General features: G+C 41.2%; 1 protein-coding gene across 2 annotated transcripts in view; it reads right to left on the bottom strand.

Annotated features, from left to right (window-relative positions):
- The window catches only part of slc24a3 (solute carrier family 24 member 3), a 214,649-nt gene extending 189,701 nt beyond the window's left edge, over nt 1-24,948 (bottom strand). For both annotated transcript variants that reach the window (XM_060926057.1, XM_060926059.1), the window contains exon 1: nt 24,587-24,948. In XM_060926057.1, the coding sequence (XP_060782040.1) occupies nt 24,587-24,743 (157 nt within the window). In that variant the 5' untranslated portion in view covers nt 24,744-24,948. The remainder of the gene's footprint in view (nt 1-24,586) is intronic.
- Between the last annotated feature and the right edge of the window lie 2,571 nt (nt 24,949-27,519).

A 27,519-nucleotide genomic window follows, 5' to 3' on the forward strand; every position in this document is an offset into this window, starting at 1 on the left:
TTTTCGCGGTCCAAATCTTGCGCTCTGATTGGCTGGCGAGCGGGTCTGTATCCTACAGTATGGACCCAGGTTACAGACTTCTGGTGACTCGCTCGTTCAGAACAACAAACATAGTAGAATTTTTTGTCAACATTTATCTTTTTTTTTTATAAGATTGAGATTATCAAAAATCTTATAAATTTTTGCCAGCATTTCTCAGGAGAATAGCATTAATTTTACAGCATGGATAGTGATAACGACAGTGTTCACAGCGAAAGCGAGTTTTACTACCCTGAGGAAGAAGAAATAAAATAAAACATTTCAGGAGAAAGCTAAAACCTCTAACTTGCTAACGCCGAGCAAAAACATGGCTGGATCCTGAATGACTCAATTTTGTATAAATAGGGGACTACATAGGTGGCAAAATGTCGTTTTTTTCCTGCCATGGAAGTGCACTTGTATACCGAGGAAGAAGCAATTTGCATTACAGACGTGAATGAGGATTCAAAATGGCGGCTCGGCTCAGTTTTCTCTTTCGGGCGCTCTCGTTTTCTGTTAGAATTTGGTAAAGAAAAAATATATCATTTTACCAGCTTAAGGTCGGTCCGCATGGTGAAATACCGTGACCTCGGCCTTGAACACTGACCTCAGCCCAGAGGGCCTTGCTCAGTACTTTCAAGACCTCGGTCACGGCATTTCACCATACGGACCTCCCAGCTGGTAAATAACATATATATATTTTCCATCTGTTAGTCCGTAGTTTTGATGTCTTCAGTATTGTTCTACAATGTAGAAAATAGTCAAAATATGGAAAAACAGCACGGTGGTGTAGTGGTTAGCACTGTCACCTCACAGCAAGAAGGTTCTGGGTTTGAGCCCCGCAGCCAATGGGGGCCTTTCTGTGTGGAGTTTGCATGTTCTTCCCGTGTCTGCATGAGTTTCCCCCAGGTGCTCTGATTTCCCCCACAGTTCAAAGACATGCAGGTTAGGCTAACATGGGGCGGATTTGGGCTGAAGTACACTTGAGCAAGGCACCTAGCCCCCAACTGCTCTCCAGGCGCTGTAGCATAGCTGCCCAGTGCTCTGGGTATGTGAGCGTGCTTATTGCTCACGCGTGTGTATGCATTTGTTCACTGCTTCAGATGGGTTAAATGCAAAGAGGAATTTCACTGTGCTTAAGTCAAAGTCTACTTTATTGTCAATCCTGCAATATGTACAGGACATACAGAAGATTGAAATTGTGTTACTCTCAAACCCATGATGCAGCAATAAACATTAAATAAACACCAAGCTTAAAATATAGGACTAATACACACTAATCCTAAAGATTATTACGATATATATCTCCATATATATATATATAAGGGAGATATACGTGTGTATATATGAGGGAGATTATATATAAAATCTCATCTCATTATCTGTAGCCGCTTTATCCTGTTCTACAGGGTCGCAGGCAAGCTGGAGCCTATCCCAGCTGACTACGGGCGAAAGGCGGGGTACACCCTGGACAAGTCGCCAGGTCATCACAGGGCTGACACATAGACACAGACAACTATTCACACTCACGGTCAATTTAGAGTCACCAGTTAGCCTAACCTGCATGTCTTTGGACTGTGGGGGAAACCGGAGCACCCGGAGGAAACCCACATGGACACGGGGAGAACATGCAAACTCCGCACAGAAAGGCCCTCGCTGGCCACGGGGCTCGAACCCGGACCTTCAGCGCTAACCACTACACCACCGTGTCGCCATATATATATATATACATACATACATAGCGAGCGTACGTACGTATGTACGTGTGTGTATATATATATATATATATATATATATATATATATATATATATATATATATATACACATACACACACACACACACACACACACAGTGGTGCTTAAAAGTTTGTGAATCCTTTAGAATTTTCTATATTTCTGCAAAAATATGGCATAAAACAATCCTCAGATTTTCACACAAGTCCTAAAAGTAGATAAAGAGAACCCAGTTAAACAAATGAGACAAAAATATTATACTTGGTCATTTATTTATTGAGGAAAATGATCCAATATTACATATCTGTGAGTGGCAAAAGTATGTGAACCTTTGCTTTCAGTATCTGGTGTGACCCCCTTGTGCAGCAATAACTGCAACTAAATGTTTCCGCTATCTGTTGATCAGTCCTGCACACCGGCTTGGAGGAATTTTAGCCCATTCCTCCATACAGAACAGCTTCAACTCTGGGATGTTGGTGGGTTTCCTCACATGAACTGCTCGCTTCAGGTCCTTCCACAACATTTTGTTTGGATTAAGGTCAGGACTTTGACTTGGCCATTCCAAAACATGAACTTTATTCTTCTTTAACCATTCTTTGGTAGAACGACTTGTGTGCTTAGGGTCATTGTCTTGCTGCATGACCCACCTTCTCTTGAAATTCAGTTCATGGACAGATGTCCTGACATTTTCCTTTAGAATTCCCTGGTATAATTCAGAATTCATTGCTCCATCAATGATGGCAAGCCGTCCTGGCCCAGATGCAGCAAAACAAGCCCAAAACACGATACTACCACCACCATGTTTCACAGATGGGATAAGGTTGTTATGCTGGAATGCAGTGTTTTCCTTTCTCCAAACTTAACGCTTCTCATTTAAACCAAATTGTTCTATTTTGGGCTCAGCCATCCACAAAACATTTTTCCAATAGCCTTCTGGCTTGTCCATGTGATCTTTAGCAAACTGCAGACAAGCAGCAAGTTTTTTGGAGAGCAGTGGCTTTCTCCTTGCAACCCTGTCATGCACACGATTGTTGTTCAGGTGTTCTCCTGATGGTGGACTCATGAACATTAGCCAATGTGAGAGAGGCCTTCAGTTGCTTAGAAGTTACCCTGGGGTCCTTTGTGACCTCGCCAACTATTACACGCTTTGCTCTTGGAGTGATCTTTGTTGGTCGACCACTCCTGGGGAGGGTAACAATGGTCTTGAATTTCCTCCATTTGTACACAATCTGTCTGACTGTGGATTGGTGGAGTCCAAACTCTTTAGAGATGGTTTTGTAACCTTTTCCAGCCTGATGAGCATCAACAACGCTTTTTCTGAGGTCCTCAGAAATCTCCTTTGTTCATGCCATGATACACTTGCACAAACATGTTGTGAAGATCAGACTTTGATAGATCCCTGTTCTTTAAATAAAACAGGGTGCCCACTCACACCTGATTTGTCATCCAATTGATTGAAAACACCTGACTCTAATTTCACCTTCAAATTAACTGCTAATCCTAGAGGTTCACATACTTTTGCCACTCACAGATATGTAATATTGGATCATTTTCCTCAATAAATAAATGACCAAGTATCATATTTTTGTCTAATTTGTTTAACTGGGTTCTCTTTATCTACTTTTAGGACTTGTGTGAAAATCTGAGGATGTTTTGGGTCATATTTATGCAGAAATATAGAAAATTCTAAAGGGTTCACAAACTTTCAAGCACCACTGTGTGTGTGTATATATATATATATATATATATATATATATATATATATATATATATATAAAAATAAATAAAAGTCCCTGATATTGACATCAGAACAATAAAGTGACATAGGCACTGAACAGATAAAAGTCTGTGGGTATGGCTAGTGCAATTATGAACAGTAGTGCAAATTGGATGAGCTTATAGACTGCCTAAAGTTATGTGTGCATAACCAGTTCTTGATGATGGCAAAGGCAAAGTCCGGTATTGGGGGGGTCAAGATCCGGAGTTTGCGTATTGATGGGGAGGGATGCAGGATTCAAAGTTTGTGTGTGCAGGGGGCAAAAGGGAGAGGGGAGGGGGGGGACAGAGCAGGGAGAGAGTTGAGCATCCTGACAGCCTGGTGGACGGAGCTATCCCTCAGTCTGCTGGTTCGAGCCCGGAGACTCCGCAGTCTCCTCCCTAACGGCAGCAGGCTGAAAAAGCTGTGTAGTGGGTGGATAGGACCACCTGCCGTGCAAAGGGCTTTCTGAGTGAGGCGGGTGCTGTGTATGTCTTGGAGGGAGGGGAAAGAGGTGCCGACGATCTTCTCAGCTGCTCTCACGATGTGCTGGAGAGTCTTGCAGCAGGATACGGTGTAGGCGCTGTACCACGCAGTGATACGTGTGACAAAGTGAAAGTGTACGTGTGACAAAGTGAAAGTGTACGTGTGATAAAGTTGTTGGTGTTCTAAAAACCTATAAATGAGTAGGTGTGTCCAAACTTCTGACTGGTATTTTACATTTTATACATCTCACACACACACACACCTGTGCAAGTGTTAGGCACATGTAAAGAAATGCTGTAGACCAAAAATGGCTTAAAAAAAAAAGATGAAATTAAATGTTTCAACATTAAAATACTATAAACAGCAGTAAACCATAATAAATGAAACAGTCAATATTTGGTGTGAGACGACCCTTTGCTTTAAAAAAAAATAGCAGTCTCAGGTACAATTAATGCAGTTTTAGAAGGAAATGAGCTGTGGGTTTTACTGAGCATCAGAACTGTGGCCGGTTCTGCAAGGACACGGTCACACTTGCTTCTTAATTTTGCAGCGAAACCCAGCAGCCTTCATTATGTTTTCTTTTTTAATCTGAAAAGTGCTCTCTTATGTAATATGCTGCTCAGATACACACTTTTTTTCCTGTAACATTTAATTTTGTGCTGGAGAATGAACGTTTGGACTCTAAAATGTTTTTGAAGATATGAAGTTTATTTTCAAGTGGTGCATATATAAAGGGACAGCCGTGGCCTGAAAGTTAGAGATGCAGCCTTGGGCCCAAAGGGTCACTGGTTCAATTCCTAGAACTGTCAGGAAAAATGTGAGGGAAGTTGAGTGAATAAATAGCACTTTCCCTTCCCTCTGTATGATGGCTGAAGTGCCCTTGAGCAAGGCACCTAACCCCCTACTGCTCCCTGGGTGCTGTAGCATAGCTGCCCACTGCTCTAGGTATGTGTGTACTTATTTATTGCATGTGTGTGTTCACCGCTTCAGATGGGTTAAATGCAGAGCTTGACTGTACACATGTGACAAAAAGTAAAGGCTTCTTCTATTTCACGAGTGAGTGAAATATTTTTCAACACAAAAAGATAAACTTCATATCTTTGTGCCACCATGTAAATGTTCTTTATATTATATGGACACATCCACACACAAAAAAAAATACACAAGTTAATCAAAAGAATTTTAATCTTGAACCGGTTTGCCATTTTGACAATGCACGTCTAGTCAGCAGGAAAACACTGGGGTTGATGTCATCGGAGTGAAATATCGGGAATTATTATACATACAGGACACTTTTTCGATGGAATGAAAACATGCATTCTATTCCCTTCTAGCAGGTTTCATTCATTTGGTTTGATAGCATGCAATATTGTTAGCATATCGCTTATCCTACGTCTATTACATCACTCTGCCCAATGGAGAACGAGCGTTGAATATGGTTTATGACACTGCATGGTTGTCAAGACAACATGATGTCACATGTCGGAGCTGATGCGAATATCCAGTGAGAAAGTTTTCTGCTGCGTATGTGCAGAAGCATTTCTTTCTTTGCTGGGAAAGAGAAAGACGTGTTGAACACCCGAAAGGCTACCAAAACTTCATCAGATATTCTTCACACATATTTGCAAGCAGTGGTGAACCGTTACTATTATAGCTGGGACTTCAGCTCAGCCAAAACTTAACCAGACACACCGAAAAAGCAACAGGGCAAAAGATTTTGCAAGGGATTAGTGGCAGGCTGCCAGGTAGCTCCGTTGTGTGTAGTTGTCAATGTTGATTTTAAAAGTAACTAAGTAAATTACAGAGAGAAACGAATACTTAAGTATAAGTGAAAATACTATGGTGAGTGTGCGTGGAAGAAGAGTCTGGAGACAGAAATCTTAGTTTCTCGGTTGTTAGCCTGTGCTACTTGCTCTTGATAGCACTACTTTATTAGCATTCGCTAACACTACTGACGAACGCTACACCAGCTGGAAGGTTACTTCACTGCTGCGCTGACTGCACTGACTCGCGGGTAAGCTTGCGCTGGCCTTCGAGTATGCTGATATGAAGAGAGTGTGTGTATATATAATAATAATAATAATAATAATAATAATAATAATAATATTGGCTGGCTTTTTTTCGTGGTATATCAAATATATTCCATTCAGCTAGCATGATACTGAACTCGTCTTCGACTTGTTCAGTATCATGCTAGCTGAATGGAATATCTGATATACCACAAAAAAAAGCCAGCCAGTATTATTTAAATGTCACAATGTATTTCATATGAAAAATACGAATGGCATATTTCCCCAGGAAAACACACACACACACACACACACACACACACACACACACACACACACAGGGGGGCTTGGCTCAAAGTGGAAATGAGGTTCTTTTGAAACAGTGGCATGCAGTACAAAGCGAAAGTAGGCAATGGAACCAAGAAAGCAGAAAAGCATGAATTTAAATGTCTTTTCAGTGTTGGAGAGACCTGAGAGAGTTTGGGGGAGAGGAGGGGGTACACCAATACCAAGCTTGATACAGTTTATCATTAGACTGTATCATAACATACATAACATTTTATCAGGGCTGGGCAGTGTGATGATATGTTATTGTGATAAATTATGTCACTATACACTTTGACATACTGTGATATCTTTATATTACATTTTTGCTTTAAGCAGCTGGGATGATGTTCAAAATTTTGTACTTGATCTTTAAAATTGTGCGATGAAAAAAATCAGTTCATTTTTTAAATGTACTTTTTAACAATAAAATGTTTTTTAAAATAAAATATTTGGTTTATAAATGATAAACAAATGTACCATTTATAACAGTCTTTGAAAAGACAACACTGCTGTATTGCTGGCAGTTTGTGAGTAAACATACATTTTGATCCATTTGTACTGCAGAAATGGCATCAGAAATGGACTCACTCTGTGACACATTTTGTCATTTTGCCCACCCCTGATTGTTAACTCAACAAACTCCATCTTTTCAAACTGCTGTTCATGCTGCATCACAGGGGAGCATATCGAAGCATGCTGCAGAGACTCAGATTGTTTTGCAGGTCAAGGGGCCCACAGGGCCCCTCCTGGGAAAAAACAGGGGCCCATTTCTACAATGGGGGGCCCAGTGATTATCCTTCAGTTGAAGCGAACCTAGTGAGCGAAGCGAGCCCAATGAACAGCTGGGGCAGCCCAGGGGCTGTTTTTTTCTTCTCAATTCTGTTTTATTTTTTGGTATTCGAAGCCATATGAAGCAATGTAGATGACAAAAATCAATGCTTCAACCAAATATATTGAGATATTGTTTAATCAGTGGCAATATTTTGGAATTCAACCACAGGCCACTATATATATCACATCTATATTATCTCCTCCTTGTAAATTATAATTTATTTTATTAAATTGTTTTCAGTTTGGTGTAGGTCTATAGTAGTAGTCACCAGTGGTAGTGGCAGTGGTAATAGTAGTCACCAGTGGTAGTAGTAGTAGTAGTGGTAGTAGTGGTTGCTGTTGTAGTAGTTGATGTTGCAGTAGTTGTTGTTGTAAATCTAGTATGACTAATTACCTTGGGTATCAGGGGTATCAGTTTTTTCAGGTGAATGTACTCTCTTTCTGCCGAAGAATGACAAAATAGATGTATTTTTCTTTTTTTTCTTATCCATGTTTTCTTGTCTCTTTCGAATATTCGTACATAGACCGTAAGACGCCACCTAGCGAAAGAATTGGATCAGGTTTTACTCACTTGGGACGCTACAAACGGGGTGGCGTAAATACACAAACGGGTCCGACGTATATTCAATATGGCGGCGGTCAAAACAAATTCATCCGATGCTGAAATCTGTTGAATATCCAGATAATTATGTTGGAAGTTGCATATTTGTGCAAGATTTTCAATATTGAGACCATGAAGTCAAGTAATACCAGTCCCCCCCAGATTTCGCGGGCCTTTTTTGAGATTGTTGCGGGCTAAAATGTCTGATGTTGCGGGGGTTTCCAAAAAATTGCAATGAAAGTTGGTGTTTTTTAGGTTTTTGTTGCGATTACATTGCGGGAGGAAGTGAAAGTTGCGAGAAATTGTTGCGATTTTCTCTTTTTGTGATTAAAATTGAGTGATAAGTTATTACTGAAAAACTATTGATTAAAAAAACAAAAAAAAAGACACTGAGAAATGGCCCTGTAAACAACTTTACCAATATAAAAGATTACCAGGACTACAAAATGCAGAAAAATAGGCTTTACTTATCCAAATACACCTGCTGGTTCAAAAGTTAAAGTGCATAGAAGCTCACAGCACAACATGAAGTTACCTTAAAATATAATATAAATGCCTCAGCTTTCATGTAAGAAAAAAAAAACTATTAATACTAGTACTGTGTGCAGGCAGTCTCTCCTGAAGACTAAATTAAACAATAATTATAAACTAATAAAATAAATGGCTCAGGCTTCATAGAAGAAAAAAAAACAATTTGAACAGAATCTCACAGTATGATGCTGAAGCTGCCTGAACAATGGAAAATAAATACCATTTTGGCAAAAATGTTGGCATCCATTAATTTCTTGTATTAAGTAAAAAAAAAAAAAAGTGCACACAGTCCTTCACTGTAAACATAACACACTTTCAGTAACAGAATTTAAGCCTATATAAACACTGACTCGCACATGCTGCTTCTCTTGAACGGAAACACGGAAGTAAGCAGTGTTGCCAGACACTGCTGACGTTTTCCAGCCCAAAATATGTTCAAAACCCGCCAAAATGCACTTGAAACCCCCCAACTGGGCGGGAAGCCGCCCAATCTGGCAACACTGGAAGTAAGGCGGAAGGTAGTTTGTCGACGCCACCTCAAGACAACGCCAACGATTGGTCAAATTTGCAGGAAAGTTGCGGTGATTGGATATAATTGCAACACCGCCCTGAATTCGCGGGGATTGGTTGAATTTGCGTTGAAGTTGCAAATCACAACATCGCAAGATCCTGGAGGGTCTGTAATACGCCACGAAACGTTCCAAATAGGGTATAAAATGCTCGCGTCCATATTGGCCCCTGCCCCTCTCGACAATGCGTTCATTATTCGAAATAGCACGTCTTAGACGTGGGCGCGCCAACAATCTGAGTCTCTGCTGCTGCATCAAAGGAAAGCACCATCTGCCTGCCCTCCTTCACTTACATGAGCTCACACATATTCACAATTGGCTAATGTCACTGTGATTGACAGGAGAGAGAGAATGCTGTCCCTGGCACCCTGAGAGCATGGCCAATATCACTCCCTTGGCTTTTACCCACAGAGGCATCATTTGGATTCTGACTCACAATCTCCTGATGACAGAACTCTGTTTCTGTTGCGTCACTCTTTACTACATGAGGAAGCCATGGCCTAATGGTTAAAAAAAGCAGCTTTGGGACCAAAAAGTTGCAGGTTCGATTCTCTGGACCAGCAGGAACGGCTGAAGCGCCATTGAGCAAGGCACTTAACCCTCAACTGCTCCCCAGGGTGTGTTGTATGTTATTCTGCTAAAAATGCCTGTAAATGTACATAGTTGTATGTTTAAGTAATGTGTAACATTTCATTCGTTCAAACATTGCATATATTTATGCATTGGATTTTTTTCTAAATTGAAAAAGACAAATTAAACTCTTACTCTCACAAGAGGGATCATATTCACTGCTCATCAGTGGTGTGTCAAAAACACTCAGAACTACAGAGTCTAAGTGTAAGGCTGCTCTTCATCCTGCTTCCCTCCTCTTTTATGCCGTTTTCCATGCACTTAGGTTAATATGGGACGGCCTTGGGCTGAGGTGCCCTTGAGCGAGGCACCTAACTCCCAACTGCTCCCCGGGCACTGTTAGCATGGCTGCCCACTGCTCTGGGTATGTGTGTGCACTCATTGCTCACGTGTGTGTTCACTGCTTCAGATGGGTTAAATGCAGAGAGGAATTTCACAAGTGCATGGGCGCAAGTATAAAATTTTCAAAAACCTGAAAAGTCTGACAAAGTCAGACGTGCATGGTGCAGCCATGCGAGGGGGTTATAAAGGGGGATGAGCCCCCCTTAGGGCTCGAAAAAAAATGTCAATTACAAGTTAAAATGGTTGTCTCTCATGCAATCTCATGCAAACATTTATAATATTAATAGTTATATGATTTGCATATTCACATCAAATGTTTAATACATTTCATCAATTCATCTGAAATAATATTTCAAGTACAAGGCTTGATATTTCAAAACATCTAGCAACTACTAATTTAAATGTTGAAACAACCATTTTTAATATGCTTTTGCTGTGATACCTTTTTTTACAATATATACACAGCTTGGGTTAAAATAAGGGGCCACATGTCTTGATGTCCTCAGAAACTCCTGGATTTTAGCAAATAACAAGATTCAGCTTTTTCCATATACAAAAATATCTATATTTCATAATCCATTACTGACTACAAATGAGCTTTCAACCTAACACCCACATTAGAAAAGATGATAAAGCTAACAAACTTATTTCAAGACCTACCTTACTTTTATTTAATAATTGAAAGGTAATCAAATGTCAAAAAAAAAAGTTTATAAAAGCACATACTTGTGAAGAATAATTTCAATTCTAGAAGAAAGCACATTGCATTTGCACATCACACAATATCAGATGACAATTTAAATCACCAATAAATGTTTTGAATTCACTTATTACTACATAGCACAAAAATCAGAAAAGTGATTAGTCTCATCGGCGTGACTTAAAAGGATAGTTCGGGATTTTTGACATGAATCTGTATGGCATCCCCATCAATAGTGTCGTGCAAACACACTGACTTACCCCTGACAGCATCCTGTGAGTCCAGTTCTTGTCCAGTTTTGGTCCAGACGAAAGTAGTCCGGCAAGTTTGTTGGGGTCACGAAAGTAAAACGTTTTTTGTCTCAAAACAGTATGTGTTCAAAAGAGTGATATATTTGCATCACAAAACCGTTGTCAAATAAAAAGTCAGACCTCGAAATCGCTTGGCACTATTTTCTCTCCCTTCTTATCACTGCGCGCTGCCGCCAGGTGACAGCCACGGCTGTTTCATTCATTGTTTACTAGTGATGGGAATTTCGGCTCTTTTTCAGGAGCCGGCTCTTCTGGCTCTTCTTACTATAAGGAGCCGGCTCTTTCGGCTCCCAAGATTTTATTTTTGATTTAAAGGAGTACGCCACCCCCAGATGAAATTGAGTCAGTCCCTGCAGTCCCTAGAGTTGGATGAGTGAGCCAAAGCGTTTTGTAGCCGACCCAGCCATTGTCCTGATCTATAAACGCCCAGGTTAGCTTAGCTTAGCGTAGTCGCTGTAATCCGGCGTGTCCAGCTAGCATTGTCGTTGCAAAAGTGAATTAAATAACTCAAGATTTTTTATAATTATTTCTCATGACTTGTACAGTCACATCGAGTACACATATCAATACAAATTAACACGAAGGGATTTACTAGACCAATTTATATCTGGAACTATTTTCAGCCACAGCACAGGCAAAGCACCGCTGCAGCCGCAAAGACACCGCGCAGCGCCTGAAAACGGGTGCGCAGCACCTGAAAACCCGTTTTCAGGCGCTGCGCGGTGTCTTTGCGCCTTCCTTTTCCTACCTATTCCTTTAATTGCTGCAATTAACTAGTTAATTCTGATTCTATTTCTCCTCTGTTATAATCTGTCCTGCTTTTGAAAAGATCCTCTCTGGGGGGACAGATGCTGCCACTATACACATCCTCCGTGCCATCACGTGTGTAAGCCGTGGATAGAGTGCAGCCTTGGCCTCCCACCAGTGGGTCTGCGTTTCGCTGTCACCTGGCGGCAGCGCGCAGTGATAAGAAGGGAGAGAAAATAGTGCCAAGCAATTTCGAGGTCTGACTTTTTATTTGGCAACGGTTTTGTGATGCAAATATATCACTCTTTTGAACACATACTGTTTTGAGACGAAAAACGTTTTACTTTCGTGACCCCAACAAACTTGCCGGACTACTTTCATCTGGACCAAAACTGGACAAGAACTGGACTCACAGGATGCTGTCAGGGGTAAGTCAGTGTGTTTGCACGACACTATTGATGGGGATGCCATACAGATTCATGTCAAAAATCCCGAACTATCCCTTTAAGTCCCTTCTTCCCGCTGGAGCCGTACTTGATAGTCTTTGAACAGCAGTCACAATACGCAACTCCCAGGACGTCTGGTTTTCTCAGCCATATTCCCCATTTGTCACCGTTTTTGTCACACTCGCTTAACCATTCCCATCTCCATTTATTTCTAGACGTCTTTTCTAATTCTTTTGTATTGGAGCCTTCCGATAAAAACTTCATTTTGACATATTTTGATCAGCAACGAGAGGCAAAGCACGTGGATCTATTGCAAGGGAGGGAAGTGAAATAAGGCTTATTATAAAAGCTGAAGTTTCATTGGACAGCAGTTAACAGTGAGCCAAATCAAAAGCACCATTCTAACTTGCACCAAAAGAAACGGTGACTCATGGGAATAGCTATGTTGATTTGGTCGAACAACGTGCTACATGTGTGAAACATGATATCACACATGTATAACACCGTGAAACAACGGGCTAGTCAGGACCGCTCGTCGGTGAGCGGCGTATAAATTGAATGAGGTTTGTGGCGAAGACGAGATGAAAAGATTTGTCTTGTGCAGAGACTGTACCGCGGTAACCCGGTAATATGCTGAGAGTGAGACAGTGAGAGGGCCACCCCTATACCCCCCCCCCGAAAATCTCAACGGATTATACGATTTGGAAAAATTACTTTTTCAGAACCGAAAAAAACGGAGCTTCCAGCACATGCCGAAAAACTTGCACCCATGCAAGTGTGTGATGAATAAAGTTATGCTTTCTTTCTTTCTTTTTCCAGCATCAGCCAAATCAAGTTAGCCAAACAATAGGATTCAATGTGAAAATTCACAGCAGAAAGAAGCACTGCACTGCCCTGAAAGTCCAAGCACTGTTTCTCTATTTCTTTTTTCTACGCCACTGATGGGGTCAGTAGTATGTGAGAAGTTAATACCTGCGTACGGCTGCTCCAGTTACCGATAATTTACCATTACTGGTAAATTTGACATTTGAAAGGGTACAGTATCATTTAACGAATTTCTGTAGTTAACGTTTGTGTTTCGCAGCTTTTTTCACTATACTGTAAAATGCGCCTTTAAGGGTTCACTCTTTTGTCGCCCTTTAAGACTAAGACGGCAGCTTGTGGGCATGATGCAAGTCTAACACTAACAGTGAAGAGCTCTCCCTCTGACCAGTGACCTGCCCCACAGCCTTGAGTTATCTGACCAAGTTTGGGAAGACGCTATGGACTCAGCAACTGTTGAACGAACTAGTGACATTAGATGTCTGTGAAGATTCTCAATCATCCAGGTCAGAGTAAACTGTGGGTGGTAGAACTGCGGTCTTGGACACTCTTCCCAGACGGCTGGTTGTATGCCAGGACCCAGCTGTTTTCGGTGACTCACAGGAGGACAGAGAGAGTCAGCTTTCCATTGATCACCCTAACAGGCAATCCTTTGATCACCCTAATGACTCGCTGTTCACACCCAGCCTCCAGTGACCCACACCAACATGATGCCTCAATGACACCTTAGATGAGCTGGTCATCAGAATTCTGATTCAGGAGAAGATAAATATCTGATACTCCCTATTAGTCAGACAGAACTGAGGAAGCCTTTCGGACGAGAGGTGAAACGTTTTCAAGAATCTTCAAGCAAGTCCAGTTGCCCTTTTCTACCACCCACAGTTTAGTGACATTAGATTGCTGAAACTAGTTAAGAAACAAAGCTCTCTGAGTGAGATATGGGGATATTTTGCTTTTAGGCCAAATGACAGTGGAGAGGAACAGACCCCTTCTGCATCTTTCTGCAAATGGTGTTTCAGGTTATGTGAGGTGGGACAAGGCAAGACATCTAACCTGATGAAACAGTTGATGCCCTGCATCCCAATTTGTACAAAGAATTCCAGGAATGGAAGGTGTGCATAGTGATCACATAAATAAAATTAAAATATAATTGTCTAAATGATAGGTACTAAACTTTGTCCATGGTTAGCTTATTCACAATATTTCCCATCCGGAATCTAGCTGACAGACTAACTTGCTTGTAACGCAAGTTTAGCCGACCTGATGTTACATGGGTCTAACTGGCAGACAGTCACTGTAATGAAAGCACTAAGACTATCGTTTGTCTTCTTTGGCTCCATCCACATTAAAACATTTTAGTTTTAAAACGCATCGCTTTTGCTACCTTTACACCTGGCGTCCACATTACTCCGGAGTCTCCTAAAACGGAGACTTTTGGAAACTCTCCTGGCCATGTTTTAGCTTGAAAATGCTTTTGTGGAGACGGCCAAAAACGTAGACGTTTGGAAATGATGAGGCAGTCACCCACATTCACTTCCTGATTGGGTCTCATCAGTCATGATGTATTTTTCCCTGATTCGTCATGCTCCTATCACATGACGCTTTCTCAGAAGAAACCAAAAGGCATTAACTGGTTTCCCAGAACGCGCATGCCCAGTGCATGTGAATACATGACTGTTTTCAGGTGTGTTATTATGGACAGAGACTTTTTCATTTTAAAACTACAATATATTAGTGTGGACGTAGCCTCAGCCTATTTAGCAGTCTACTCCTTAATGAATTAATGAAAGAAAGAATAACGAGGCTATAGAAATAACCTTAATAAGATGTTTGTAAAATTAGCCTACTTATAAATCCTTCCTTCTACACCTGTCACCCACAGACAGATGGAAGAAGGAAGTCAGCTTTCACTTATTTAATGCAGTGTTTAAACAATACAACTTTTGATATTTATTAATTTTATCTGTTTACATGGATGTGCATGTATGCATTTATTGCACTGGTACCAAACGAGTACTGTTACCTTTCTACCATGATAGATGCTGTACCGAGCCCAAAATTTTGGTACCGAGCATACGTCAACCTATACGGAATGTCCGTATTTTATACGGATTTGATTCAATAAACATAGTATACGGGCGTATAAATAAAGTTATACGGATTCTTTAAAAAAACTTCAATATTTATTTAGAGCTATAATCAGTTCCCACGATGATAAAAGAGCGTATAACATTTACAAATGTATTGTACACCACAGACAGCCAGTAAAGAGTCTTATGAAATTGCACGTTATCTTGTGGTAGCGAGACTTCGTTCCACTTTTGATCATGCGCACACCGCATTGCGAGAATCCCGCCAACCGGGAAGTCATAGACATATAAACATAGACGCCGCCTTCTGCGTAGAATCATACGTCATCCTCGCCGCCGTCTCTGGTATAGCGTCTAGACAGTAGCCGAGAATAAAGATGCCTCATTCATGTGCTGTGTTTAACTGTACCAACAGGTTTACCGTCCAAACGAGATCACATGGGATTACCTTTCACAGGTGAGACTGGAAAAATACTTTTCATTGTATTTGGTCATTATAACGTAATTTTACGAACAGATTTTCCTGACTTTGTGGCTAATATGAAGTCTTGTGCATAATAGCCGCTCGGTGAAACCTGTCTCCAAACAACGAAGTATTTCCTTCGTAACTACGCTGATAACACTGTGTTTTTGTCAAACATTGGAGCTTTGTATTCATTCTGAAGGTTTATTGTTATTAGTATTGAATAAAAAGTAACTGGGATATATCATTGTTAATTATCATTCAAATTTTAGGTAAATTATTTTAATTTGCATCTTATACAGATTTTATAAGGGAAATATGGATTTTGGAGGTTGGTTATACAGGTTTGATTGACCAAAGGTTGACATGTATGACCGAGCCAACCCTATACCTGAGTACAGCTATATCGCAGACAGAGTGCTTTGAAAGAGCCAAAAAAAAATAAAAAATCAGAGTAGGGAAGTAATGGAGGAACAAAGTAAAGCAAAGCAGATAAAAACCAACAACCTCAAAGACAGTCAGGAAAATGGTCTTTCCATTAATATTACACAGACAAATCATGCAAAGTAGAAAAATCCAGTGCAGTGATGTGCAGCCGCAGTCTAATACACTGAATTAAACAAATGAGACAAAAGCTGTCTGTGGAATGCAAGGTGCTCTTAGAGGGAGGGAGACAGAGAGAGAGAGAGAGAGAGAGAGTGCTGAGGTGCAACCGACAGCCCAGTCATTTCTCATCCATCTCTCTGTAGCCTGTCCACAGCAGCACTCACACAGTCGACCACTTTTTCCAAGCTGCTATAAAGCACTATACATTCTGTGTCACATACACCGCAAAAGCCAGGGTGCTGTGGTAACTCTCAAACTACCATGTAACAATGTAGGTTTTAATTCAGCACAGCATTCAGACAGTTCCTGGTAAACTGGTTTTACTGTGTGTGTGCTGTCACTTTCACCCAAACTATTATTATGACAAGAAATGACACTGCCCACTTAGTGTGCAACCAGATAATCATTTGTATTTCATGAAGTGCCCATGAGTGGACAGGAACTCATTTTAATCTTGGGATAAGCATTTTATCTTTAACAACATGAAGCTCTTGTAAGCCCTTGGAATGGCAAAGGCTGCATAATAGGAAAGTGGTTAAGCAACTGACATTAAAACATCAAAGACAGGAAGTAATGACTTACACGAAAACCAGATAACATTCAAAAGTGTAGTTGCTGCCCCCCTCCTTTTTTATTTTTTATTAACTTATTCTAAACCAATGAGTTTAGAATGTGCATGTAAGACCGTAGTGAGACCAGCTATGATGTACGGATTGGAGACCTTAACAAAGAGACAGGAGGTAAAGTTGGAGGTGGCGCAGTTGAGGATGTTAAGGTTTGCGATGGAAGTGACAAGGTTGTAAAGGATAAGGCACGAGCACATCAGAGGGACAGCACATGTGGAGAGCTTGGGAATTAAGCTAAGAGAGATGAGACTGAGAAGGTATGGGCACATCCTGAGAAGAGATGCAGAGCATGTTGGAAGGAGAATGTTGAGGATGGAGCTGCCAGGCAAACGAAAACGAGGAAGAGGAAAGCCAAAGAGGAGATACATGGATGTGGTGAGAGAGGACATGAAAGTGGTAGAGAAGGATGCGGAAGACAGGGAGCAATGGAGACGAAAGATCCGCTGTGGCGACCCCTAATCGGGAGCAGCCAAAAGAAGAAGATTCTAAACCAATGAGTATTGATAGCAAGCGACAAGAATACAAGGCTGATAATAGTTAAGTAGGTTGGACACCTTCTGCATTACAGTCTATATCTCCACAATGTTCTGTAATGTGTAACATTTAACGGAAATTTTTATCGACCCAAGACACACCTCAAAGCTGTGCGAGAGTTATTTGGGGAGAGAAAAGTGCTGTCTGTAATGTAATAGCCTGCCTAGGTGTATAATCTTAACCCACTCAAGCTCCTCTATGAAGAATTGGGTCAAAAGGTTCAAGAGAGGTGTCCAAAACACTCCACACACTTGTGGTGCGTCCCGCATGGAAAACAAAGTATCTCTGAGGAAAGCCTGGAAAAAAAAAAAAAAAAAAAACTATGAAACACGTGTGCGGCAGTTACAGACGCTAAGGGAGAGGTGCTTTTTTTTTTTTTTAAATAAATGAACATATAGTTCATCATATAGACACAAATACACTATGTGGCCACAAGTTTGTGGACACCTGACCAGCACACTGATATGTGCTTGTTGAACATTCCACTCCAGATTTAGTCCCACTTTACTGTTATAACAACCTCCACTCTTCTAGGGAGGCTTTCCACTAGATTTTGGAACATGACTTTGGGGATCTGTGCTCATTCAGTTACAAGAGCATTAGTGAGGTCAGGTACTGATGTCAGAAAAGGAGGTCTGGGACACAGTTGGCATTCCAGTTCATCCCAAAAGTGTTCACTGGGGTTGAAGTCAGGGCTCTGTGCAGGCCTGGCAAACCATGTCTTCATGTGACGTGCTTTGTGCACAGGAGCATTGTCATGCAATAACACATTAGGGCTAGGCCTCTTCTCGTGAAATGAAATTGTAATGCTACAGCATACAAAGACATCCTATACAATTGTGCGTTTCCAATTTTGTAGCAACAGTTTGTGGGATACACACATGGGTGTAATGGTCAAGTGTCCACAACCTTTTGGCTATATAGTGTATGTATAAGTCACAAACATTTGCAGATATGATCATGGGTGTTTTTTTTTCTTTGAGATTAATCCTGGTTGATCTAAAATTTATAAAGCTAGATGTACAGGTCAGTGTCATCAGCTGTGAAAACAAAGTGCTTCTAAAGCTGTACAGTGTGAAATCAGGAGATATTTAAAGTGATTGTTGATGCAATAGTTGTCAAAACATGGCATTTATACCATGTGGTTTCATTGAGGATGCAGATGAGTTCTTTTTTCTTAACATTTCCTTACAAATAACACGTCATTTATATTACGTCCATCTCTGTTCAAGTGTCTCAACACTGGAAAGGAGAAATCCTTCATTGTGCTGGTAAGAAAATGCTTCACTTCGTTCAGTCCTTTTCAATACCACTTATCCATTGCAGGTCACGCATGAAACACGAGCAAATCCCATCTGACACCGGGTGAGAGGCGAGGTACACCCTGGACAGGTCGCCAGTCTATCACAGGACTAACACAGAGAGACGGACCACCATTCACACTCACACCTATGGGCAACTTAGAGCAGCCAGATGACCTAATCCACATGTCTTTGGACTTCGGGAGGAAACCCAGACAGGCACAAAAAGAACACACAAACTCCATGTAGAAAAAGACCCCAGTCAACTGGCAGTTTCAAACCCAGAACCTGCTTGCTGTGAGGCGACAGTGCAAAGCACTGCACCACCGTGAAATTCCTATAATGCTTCAGTTGTTTTTATGTATATTTTGGACTTTAGCAAAATTAAAACAAGAGCCATGACAGATAGTGAGGACTATTCATAATGTTTTGGGTCACAAATATAATCCCTGTTTTAATATCTGCCTATGCGCACATCTTTATCCCTTACAGAAAAAACACATGAATTTCCCATGTATTTCACATGTGACCACAGGTTACCACATGTGATCACATGTGGAATACATGGTATCAGATTTTGTAACATGTGTTACCATGTCGAGCACATGTGGAAAACATGTTACCACATGTGTAAAACATTCCCACATGTGATTCAGATAAAATTGGGCCAAAACCATACATTTCCCATGTGCAAATAACATGTTTCTCATGTGCAAAACACATTTTCCACATATTTCACATGTGAGAAATCACATGTGAAGTTCATGTGGTTTTTCTGTAAGGGATTGCTGGCTGGAAAAATTATTTACATGGATATAATTATATTAGGGCAATTCCACGAAATGGTCAACCCAAGGGTTGAAAATTCATTTTGTATATATGGTGTTAAATTTGATTGGGTTATTATTAGTAATGAGTGGTTCATTCACTGCAGTCAATATTTTTGTGCTGAACTCATGTCACATGACTGGCGGCCATTTTGAAATTGGCAGATCCAAGCACATACTTTAAACCCAAAACTAACAGACACAAAGAAGCACTCAAACTGCTGTCAAAAGTCCCCACCAGGTAAGTTAAACTGTGTTTTATATCAAATGGACCTTGTTCTTTACATTTCCATGAAAAAATTGATTCAACTGAGTAATTATCACAGCTTTGGGGCCTTTTAGATCTAACAAGTAGCTTTGTTCACTGATCGATATTATGACTAAGAAACAGAAAATTACCACATTTCATCTCTCTCTGTACATCAAATCACATGTAAATTTGGAAAGTGTTGCGTCGGTTACCAAGAATGTTGCGTCAGTTACTGTAGGGGAGAGCGGGGTAAGATGAGCCAGGGGGCAAGATGAGCCACCCCCTGTTTCTAAGAAACAGTAAACAAATGTGACCGTGTGACCACATTCAAAGGGGGGGCGGGACCATTTACTTACACTTGTGGAGAGGAGCACCACATGTCAAACTAGGTGAGGGAGATATTTATAAAAATGTGTTTTTGTGCTTTCTAAGTCAATTCCATGTTTGTCCACAGTGAAGATGATTTAGAGAAGACAAAAGTAGAATAATATTTAGACACATTAGGGTTAAGTTAGTGGCTTTCTAAGCTATGATATGAATGCTAATAAAAATAATTTTGATTAGCCTAATCCCCTTTATTAGCATTTTTCTACAAAATGGTGGCCACGGGATAAGATGAGCCATTAGATGTGGGGCAAGTTGAGCCACTGGCTCAACTTACTCCATTGGTGGCTGAGCTTACCCAATATGGATGACACTTAAGTTTTCACATTTACTGGTCATATATGACAACAACAACAAATAAACAAATAAATAATATGTTAATATAAATAATGTGTTTAAAAGGTTTTTAATAAATAAAATAAAGCCCTCTGTTATTACAGGTGTGCATGATGCCACACTCATACAAAAGAAAAACAGACAGGGCCGCACAATCCCGTGCAGTTTTGGAGAGAGCCGCAGAGGAAGTCAGGAAAGGCAGGCCTATTCGGGCTGTGGCGAGGGATATGCATTTGGACAGGATGACTCTGACTAGGTTCATTGAAAAGATAAAGAATGGAGAGGTAGAGACCAAGTTGGTGAAAGTGCATTACTTCATTGGCCAGATAATCAAATTGGATGTCTTCGAAATAGAGGCAAGATTTCTCAAAAGAAGCCGGTCATGCCATGGCTCTGCAAGAAAGCCAACCTTTGTCTTCAAAGAGAAAGATGAGGCTGTCCTGTCAAGACAGGATATTGTGAAAAAATTGCCCCGCCCCTTTACTGTTGGTGGGACAGCACGGAGGGAGAGGCAAATGGTGTTCCCTTGCAATTTGAATGCTGGGAACATTGAATAATGATGAAATGATTGAATGATTGATGGAATGATTGCTGCATGTTTTAGCAATGTTTTAACCTACTGAAAGAAATAAGATTTTTTGGCACTGCTCTACTGTTTTAGTAATTTCTATAATATAGTATATCTCTCATTCCCTCTCTAACCATCCCTCTTTCTATCTATCTATGCATATCTCTCTCTCTGTCCATCTATCTATCCCTCCCTATCCCATCTCGTTCTATCACCTCTCTCTTCATCTCCCCTTCTCTATGCAACGGCCCTATCCCCCACTTGATTGACTTGACTTGATTCATTGATTGCACTTCAAATAATAAAAGTTGTTTACTTTGTTAACCTAACATGTTTTGTGTTGGCTCAATTTACCCCACACAGTGGCTCATCTTACCCCGTGCATGGGGTAAGTTGAGCCACTTGACATTTTTTTTTTCAAGAGGTAATATCACTCTAACCATAAGAGCTTATCAATTATTTTTTGCTCAGATAGTAACAGTACACTTTGAAATTTGGTATGGTGTGTAGACTGGAAGCAAAAATGGCTTAAAAATGTAGTTATGATGAAAAATGTAAAAAGTGGCTCATCTTACCCCACTCTCCCCTACATTCCATGAGCTCAACTGTCAGTTCTAAACGTTTTTCATAGTTTATTTCTTTCATTGTATACTATGGCATGTTAAAAGCAAAGTTGGAAAAAATGTTAATAAAATTGCAACAAGTTTCACAGAAATTGGCGTTTGTACTTGTGTGTTCACAGTTGTCGAATTCTCCAAGTTGCGTTAGTTACCAATGTTATCTGCATGCCACTAAATAAATTATTCATATCTGGGAAAAACTCTGTGTTGTCCAAGATGGCCTTTGGGCCTTAAGTCATCATACATTTGTTTGAGTTTGCTCTTTCTATAATAGCCACACAGTTTAATTTTAAACCTTCTGAATGTTGCGTCAGTTACCCTTGGAATTGTCCATTACTGTATCTTTTATAAAACTTATTCCTATGGAAAACTTTTAATATTTAAAATTAAGTCAAATAAAAACTGGATAAATGGACTGACCAGAGGTGGACAAAGTACCCAACGTCATTACTTAAGTCAAAGTACAGATCCCATTGCTCAAATGTTACTCCGATACAAGTGAAAGTTGTACAGTCAATTCTTTACTTAAGTCAAAGTACTTAAGTATTTTCTTTTAAAAATACTTAAGTATTAAAAGTACATTTTCTGTCAACGCATTGTTGTATTATTGCCACAACACTTACAAAACCGAATGCCGTGACCAAAGACAGAAATGTGAATTCACAAAATGAACGCATGCTGTGCATCATGGTGTTTTAACGTGAAGCTAGCTAGTCAGTGAAACTCCACCTGACATGCTAGCAAACTCTTTTCAAACTCGAAATCATATTAGGTAGCTAATGCTACTAGAAAAGAAAAAAATTCTACATTCTGTTTATTTGGCAAGATTATGCTAAAACATTTCTGAAAGGACTTCAGATAAGTTAACTTTATTCATGTTAGCGTAACTATTTTTACATGCTAACTAACAGTGTCCAAGTTAACTAGCTATTTGTTAACGTTAGCCATGGACAAGGCTACGGCAACTTGGCGGGCAAATCTATAAAAAGTCCTTTGACTAACTAGACTGCATAGCTATTGCAGAGTTATCGCAAGCTCTAAAAGCACAGACAACTTCGTTGCAAGCGTTCTCTTGGAATAAAACGTTTATACACCTCAATATGCTTCCGCAGGTTGGATGACGAGTTTTTGTAGGCCGTGATCTGGTTTGTTTCCGGCAAACATTTAAAACAAATCTTTAATCCTTTCAGAAAACTGAAACATGGGTTTTAGGTATGGCCATGAGTGAAGAAGAAACCTTTATTTGTCACATGCACACTTCAAGCACAGTGAAATTCATCCTCTGCATTTAACCCATCTGAAGCAGTGAACACACGCCCAGAGCAGTGGGCAGCCACACCAGAGCACCCGGGGAACAATCAGGGGTTAAGTACCTTGCTCAAGGGCACCTCAGCCCAAGGCCGCCCCATGTTAACCTAATTGCATGTCTTTGGACTAGAGGTCTGCACGGGTCGGATTTTTCAGTCCCGCTCCCGCCCGCATTGTGCAGTCCCACTCCCGCCCGCGTCCGCAAAGAATTATGATTTTTCAGTCCCGCTCCCGCCCACAAAGAATTATGATTTTCAGTCCCGCTCCCGCCTGCAAATCCCGCATGATGCAGATGTTCGCGTTATTTCTCAGGAAAGTTCTTGTCTTGACACAGCGTGATGGTGCCCCGCCCCCTAGTTTGAGTGGATTTGAGCATAAATATTTACAGCTCACGTTCACATTTGTTATTATTTACCTTGTTTCTGAATTCAGCATGGAGTGTCTCTAATAATAATAATTAGTGCTATCAAGCAATTAAAATATTTAACCACAAGTCGCACATTTTTGTCACATGAGAAACCATTGTAATTCTCTGATCAGCATAAAAAAGTGAATGGGCTTGCTTTGTACCATGAGTGAAGTGATTTACTGCTTGAGTTAGTCTACAACTCTAATCAGAGAGACAGGTTACACAGTGCCGGTAGGCTTGACTCAATGCTATCCCAGAAATCCTTCCTGTAATATGCAAATTTGGCCGCCTCTGATCGGACAGCCAAATTTGCATATTACAGGAAGGATTTCTGGGATAGCATTGAGTCAAGCCTACCGTCACTGTGTAACCTGTTTAAAACACGTTTTTAGTTAGCGGGACTGTTTGGACTGTGGGGGAAACCAATGCACCTGGAGGAAACTCACGCAGACACGGGGAGAACATGCAAACTCCACACAGAAAGGCCCCCACCGGCCACTGGGTTCGAACCCAGAACCTTCTTGCTGCGAGGCAACCGTGCTAACCACTACACCACCATGCCGTGTGCATTCCCCAGAAGAACCGTGTCTGCTGAGAAATCATTGAACTTGATTTTATCCAGTCTATGGACGTGACGTGACCCTAGTGATTACTGATCGGCTGTCTCAGTGTCGCCTGCAGAAAAAAAACAAACAATCATGTTTTAGAAAAGAAAAGAAAAATCACCCACTTTCAAAGCTGCATAACGAGGACCTTGATAGAAATGTAGTGGAGTAAAAAGTACGATATTTGTCTTTCAAATGTAGTGAAGTCATAAGTCCCCCCCCCAAAAAAAAAGAAATACTCAAGTCAAGTACAGATACTCAAAAAGTGTACTAAAGTACAGTACTCAAGTAAATGTACTTCATTACTGTCCACCTCTGGATCCATAATCATAACTGTCATTCTGTCACTGAAACAGTAGTCACCTGGGGATGGGAAGTTAAAACTTGTTTGCCTTTATAGTAAACAAACTATAGTAATGGGGGAAAAAAGAACATAAACATGGAAGTCTAGGCAGAATAGCAAACTCTTGCTGAGTGGCTGAGTCGAGTCCACTCCACAGCGCCGTTATTAAACCCAGATGTGCACATCAAAAAAAAAAAAAACATTTATACTACTGTTTTAATAAAAGCGCTCGTGTTTAACTTCTCAGGACCAACACTATTCAATAAATAAATACAAACAAATAAACACAGCTCTGTTTAGTGGAGCTCGGGTTAGCTTCCAGCACCGCATGCACAGGGAACACTGGAAAGAGCGAGCAGCTGCTTTACAGCCCCCAGGGAGAAACAAATGGGCATCGAACATCGCCCCGACGAGCGCGTGCACACAGTTTGATCCGACCAGTTCAAGAACTTACTCGAATTGCCAGTCCAGTTAGCCAGTCCTGACAGCACGGCGAGCAGCAGCCCCATCACACACATCTGCACTCCCAGCAGCTCGGATCTCCTTCTCCTCCGCCGCTGTGGCCGCGCTGTAGATCCGCACCGGAGCCGGACACACACATCCCCGTCCATCAGCAAGCCTTCGAGGGAAGAGCAACAAAAGTTTCGGGGCAGCAGTAGAGATCGGGATGTGGAAGAGGGCGCAGCTTGTTATCGGTAAGTTTTGGCCAGATGTTTCTGCTATTTTATGTCCAAGTCTAACGGGACGGCACAGAGATGCTGCGAGCAGAAAGGGCGCGCCATGGATGCGACAGATTTACAGCGACTTTTCACAAGACACGGAGAAACTGAGGCGCATGGAGAGAGAGAGAGAGAGAACGCGAGTGAGGGAGGAGTGATAGGAGGGGTGTGCATGTGTGGTAGAGAGAGATGTGGAGGAAGTGCAGCTGTGAAGGAGCCGACACTACCTGAAGTTCACGCGAAGGGGCGGGGCTGAAAGGGGACCGGAAGGAAGCGCTTATTTAATTGTCAAGGGTTGCCTGCATTTTACAGTCATTTCATTACAAGCCTCCCCAACTGTACCTGAACACGCATAGGACAGACATACACTACCGTTCAAAAGTTTGGGGTCACCCAGACAATTTTGTGTTTTCCATGAAAAGTCACACTTTTATTTACCACCATCTCATCTCATCTCATTATCTCATCTCATCTCATCTCATTATCTGTAGCCGCTTTATCCTTCTACAGGGTCGCAGGCAAGCTGGAGCCTATCCCAGCTGACTACGGGCGAAAGGCGGGGTACACCCTGGACAAGTCGCCAGGTCATCACAGGGCTGACACATAGACACAGACAACCATTCACACTCACATTCACACCTACGGTCAATTTAGAGTCACCAGTTAACCTAACCTGCATGTCTTTGGACTGTGGGGGAAACCGGAGCACCCAGAGGAAACCCACGCGGACACGGGGAGAACATGTAAACTCCGCACAGAAAGGCCCTCGCCGGCCACAGGGCTCGAACCCAGGACCTTCTTGCTGTGAGGCGACAGCACTAACCACTACACCACCGTGCCGCCCTGTTTACCACCATAAGTTGTAAAATGAATAGAAAATATAGTCAAGACATTTTTCTGGCCATTTTGAGCATTTAATCGACCCCACAAATGTGATGCTCCAGAAACTCAATCTGCTCAAAGGAAGGTCAGTTTTATAGCTTCTCTAAAGAGCTCAACTGTTTTCAGCTGTGCTAACATGATTGTACAAGGGTTTTCTAATCATCCATTAGCCTTCTGAGGCAATGAGCAAACACATTGTACCATTAGAACACTGGAGTGAGAGTTGCTGGAAATGGGCCTCTATACACCTATGGAGATATTGCACCAAAAACCAGACATTTGCAGTTGGAATAGTCATTTACCACATTAGCAATGTATAGAGTGGATTTCTGATTAGTTTAAAGTGATCTTCATTGAAAAGAACAGTGCTTTTCTTTCAAAAATAACGACATTTCAAAGTGACCCCAAACTTTTGAACGGTCGTGTACATACATGGGTCTGTCTCAGAAACTGTGGGGGTACCCCACTAAATATACTCATAGTCAATAAACTATACAGTTTTGAATGGTGATGTTGGTTTTAATTTGAAATAAAATGATGAAAGAAATAATACAGGTAAAACTAAATCTTTGATGTGAATACTCTATTCAGAACTTGGCTCTGCAAATTTGTGGAAAAATGGCGGCTTGATCTGGGACATGATAAATGGTTGACTACATCGCATTCCCTTAAAAAGGTTGTAGTCCACTGAAAAGTCTACAGTTATCACTAATTGTATTTTAAGTTGTAACTTTATACACAGGGCAGTATGGTGGTGTAGTGGTTAGTACTGTTGCCTCACAGCAAGAAGGTCTGGGTTCAAGCCCCGTGGCCGGCGAGGGCCTTTCTGTGCGGAGTTTGCATGTTCTCCGCGTGGGTTTCCTCCGGGTGCTCCGGTTTCCCCCAAAGACATGCAGGTTAGGTTAACTGGTGACTCTAAATTGACTGTAGGTGTGAATGTGTGTCTGTGTGCCAGCCATGGGGCTTGAACCTGGACCTAATTGCTGTGAGGCGACAGCGCTAACCACCGTGCCGCCCCAGAATAATCATAACTGTAATAAAACATGCAAAATATTTGATCACCATTGTAACTCCATTTTCCACATAACCAATACAATCGTGTGTTTTGATCTAAACGGAAAGCCTCAGGGTCAAGGTCACTACCTCACCAAAAGTAGTAACTTAAAATCACTACGCCATATAAAAATTTAGTTATAAATCTGCGATTTTGTTTTTTAAAACGAAAGCTGAAAGTTAGGTATAGAATGTTTCTTACAGAGTGTTACGATGGTAGCTGGTCTTGTATGAATTTCTGAGCTATAAAATGAGTTGTGGTCTATTTTTTACCGTAGCGTGTTATTTGTGTGCGGGGAAGGACACACATTAACAATTTGCATGTGTAGAATGGAATTTTCCACTCCAACAGTTAGAAGTTGATCGTGCTTCCATTTGCAGTCTTTCTGTTACGCGAGTGATCTGTTCGGACGTTATCACTGAAAAGGTGAGTTTTCACAGTTTTATTTTGTTTTAGTCTTGCAGTATAAGGCAATAGAATGTTTCTTTTTCATCTTACTTTCATATTTCATAGTGTTTGCGTATTTTTGGACAATATTTTGCAACCATGGTCAATTTAGATCGAACTTTTGATAGAATCTCCGGCCAGTCATTTTGCCCTGGCCCTGCTCCGTCCGGTCCGGTCGTGATGTCCCATTGCTCGCGCGCCGCAGCAGAGACCCGCGCGACCTTCAGCCGGTACAGTCGCTGTTCTTTTACCACCGCCGTTATTCTCATCTTTCCGGTGTGTTCT

Source organism: Neoarius graeffei, chromosome 7, assembly GCF_027579695.1.
Source record: "Neoarius graeffei isolate fNeoGra1 chromosome 7, fNeoGra1.pri, whole genome shotgun sequence".
Classification (NCBI taxonomy): domain Eukaryota; kingdom Metazoa; phylum Chordata; class Actinopteri; order Siluriformes; family Ariidae; genus Neoarius; species Neoarius graeffei.